At 46.5% G+C, this 2,724-nt stretch overlaps 1 protein-coding gene across 1 annotated transcript; it reads left to right on the top strand.

Annotated features, from left to right (window-relative positions):
- Positions 1-152: 152 nt before the first annotated feature.
- Positions 153-1,726, top strand: RSPH9 (radial spoke head 9 homolog (Chlamydomonas); the record flags this gene model as incomplete). Its single annotated transcript, XM_008943550.1, has 3 exons — positions 153-340; positions 896-1,025; positions 1,580-1,726. Coding segments are annotated over 3 exons (465 nt in total), but the record flags the coding sequence as incomplete, so codon positions are not given.
- Positions 1,727-2,724: the final 998 nt, after the last annotated feature.

Consider the following 2,724-nt stretch of genomic DNA (forward strand, 5'->3'; position numbering starts at 1 on the left):
AACCTCCGTGGGGAGGTGGGACAGGGCGGGTCTCGAAGGCCTCGGGAAGCCGGTTTGGGGGCTGGAGGGGAAGAGAGGGGGCTGCGGAGCGGCTCTGTGCCCCGAGGGGCCCGGCAAGGCTGCATGCAGCCCCGCGCTTCAACGGGCTCCAGCCTGTGTCCTGCTTCTCGCTGGCAGCTTGAACTGCGTGGAATGGAGCCTCCTGCCACCAGTGACCGAGGAGATGGTGGTGCAGGCTGAGCAGCTGAAGGGGCGTTTCCAGGGGGATCCTTCTTTTGAGTATGAGTACACTGAGATAAATGCAGAAGATGATGAAAGATTCTTTGAAGATGGTCAGGAGGTAAATACAGCAAAATGCTTTCAGACACTCTTTGCTCTGGTTGTACCCCTCACACTGGAGAGGTGGTGCCTCTTCCACCTCGTTTGCAATAAGCAGCCTGAGTCTGTGCTCAGGCCCAATATAAACAACTTCCTCTTCGCTGCCGTTGTGCAGCAACGGCTACTTGGTGAAACCCTTACTTCAGTTACTCCTGGAGTTAGACACAGCCCAGAAATACTCTTTCTCCTTTTATTATGCACAACTGGTACAGACCCTCACTGTGGTGTCTAGAGCTTTACATAGGAACTGCAGGTACCAGGCTTTATAATTGAATAAGTAGCCTAATTGGGAGGGAGGAAAGGATGGATGAGGGAAGGGGCAGTTAATTCTCTGGTGACTCTAGACTGTCTGCTCCTGCTTCTCTTATGAGAGCAACAGTCCAGTTTGTGGTTCTCCCCTTAGTGCCCTCAGGCTCCAAGCTGATGAGTCTGTTGTGGTTTCTGTTGTCACCTCAAGTTTATTTTCCAAAATGACAAGGAAAGCCCTGCTTTAAAAGTTGCCTGTTTTTCTTTAAAGCCCGTGATCAAGGAGGAGGCCCGACTGGTAGCCACAATAGAACAGATAGACAGAGCAGTTGGTATCGTCCCCCGGGGGGCACTTGTGAAGACTCCTCTTGGGTTTGTGCATGAAAACAGAAGCTTTGAAGGTAAATTCTCATTGCCTTTATCAGGATCAACTGTACTGTGATCAAAGAGGCTGTAAATTAAGACAGCTTTCTCTAGCTGATGTTTTCATTTTGGGTCTAGTTTTTCCTTGGGTAAGATGAACAGGGAGGAGAGAATCCAATGCCACTAATGTTCAGGTGGGTGATTCAACTCTGGAAGGTGGGAGGAGAGTCAGTAATGGCTCTGAGTCATTAGACCTGTTGTTTCATTTGGCTGTGTATAGTTTGTCAGTGTTTAGCAATGATAGCTGCACTGAATTCTCCACCTAGAGGTAGGATGTAACCAAATGGGCACAGAGAGTTGGTCTGGTCTCAGTGCCCGTTGCTTATCTGGGGCTGCACTTAGCATGGTCTGCAATGCACAGCATCAAGGAGGGCTGCCACTCGTTTCTGGCAAGGCTTTGGTCTTCTGTGGAGTCCCCTGGATTGTGGTTCTGCCCTATGCTGTGGGTGTTAGAGAAACAGTGTGATATTCAATGGCATAATGTATGTTAGCCTGGTTTACTGTATTAATGGTCACCAATGGCTGCTTGCAGGTCTTTCTTGGATGGAGGCAAAAAAGTTAAGTTCTTATTTCCATTTTACTGAACCTGTGATCCTGAAGAATAAAACTCTCCTGGAAAAGGCTGACCTGGACCCTTCCATTGACTTTCTAGACTCTCTGGAGCATGATATTCCACAAGGTAAAGGCAGCAGAATCAACAGATGCAGTGAAAGGGAAGGCAAGGTGGCAAGGTGTGGGTTACGGTAGAGCTGGTGTGCTTGGGAGAAGCTCCTGCAGACCTGTAAAGGAACTTTATCCTTTCCTAAATATTGTATTTAATTCCTGTTTTAAGTGATTCTGAACACTTACAGTGGTAAGATGTAAGTGTACCAGGGCTCTCATGTTCTTGCAGGTGTGATCACACTGGCAGCTACCCCTTCTGCCTGAGTGCCATATTCCCTCCTGACTTCTGCAAAGCCTGTGACAGCTGGTGTCCCTATGGGGAGAGATAACTCCACCAGTGAGAGGGAATTTATGTGGTTTGAAGTATTTCACACCTCTTGTCCCACCCAGTATCACTCTTCTTTATCTAAATGGGCTCTCATTAACACTAAGCTGATATCTCTGAGAGGCTGAATTCAAATGTTCCTTTGATAAACCCTGTTAGAAATGCTGTAGTGTGGAATAATCTGTGCTCCAGTGGATGATGCGCTGGGGAAGGAGAAAGGAGGATGTGTGTATTGGATTTTATCTTCTGTTCACTACTGTTCTGCTGGACAACTGTTAAATATATTTTAGGCCCCTTCCAGGCATTCCTCTGGCAGAATATTTCTCTAAAGAGATGTGAATGACTTGTTATTTGTTTCTAACAGCTTTTTTTTTTTTTTTAAGTGCTAATTTGCTGCATTTTTTTTATTGGGCCAAGTGTTTTTCACATCCTACTGTCTAGAAAGATTCTTGGGACACAATCAGAACTTAGGTTTGCTATTTTATTCCTATCCTGGAGTAGCAGGATAGGATACTAGGTGACCTGTGCCAGATGGAATTGGCTGGAAGGACAGTCACACTCATGAATTGCCAGTGCTGTAAATAGCTTTTCAGACTTTGTCACATATATCTAGCTATCTATCCCTCTCCAGTCTTTCCTTTGGCAACAAAAAGAACTGAGAATGAACCTAGTGAGCTCCTGCCTGAATT

This window comes from Merops nubicus, unplaced genomic scaffold (genome assembly GCF_000691845.1).
Source record: "Merops nubicus isolate BGI_N331 unplaced genomic scaffold, ASM69184v1 scaffold25987, whole genome shotgun sequence".
NCBI classification, from domain to species: Eukaryota; Metazoa; Chordata; class Aves; order Coraciiformes; family Meropidae; genus Merops; species Merops nubicus.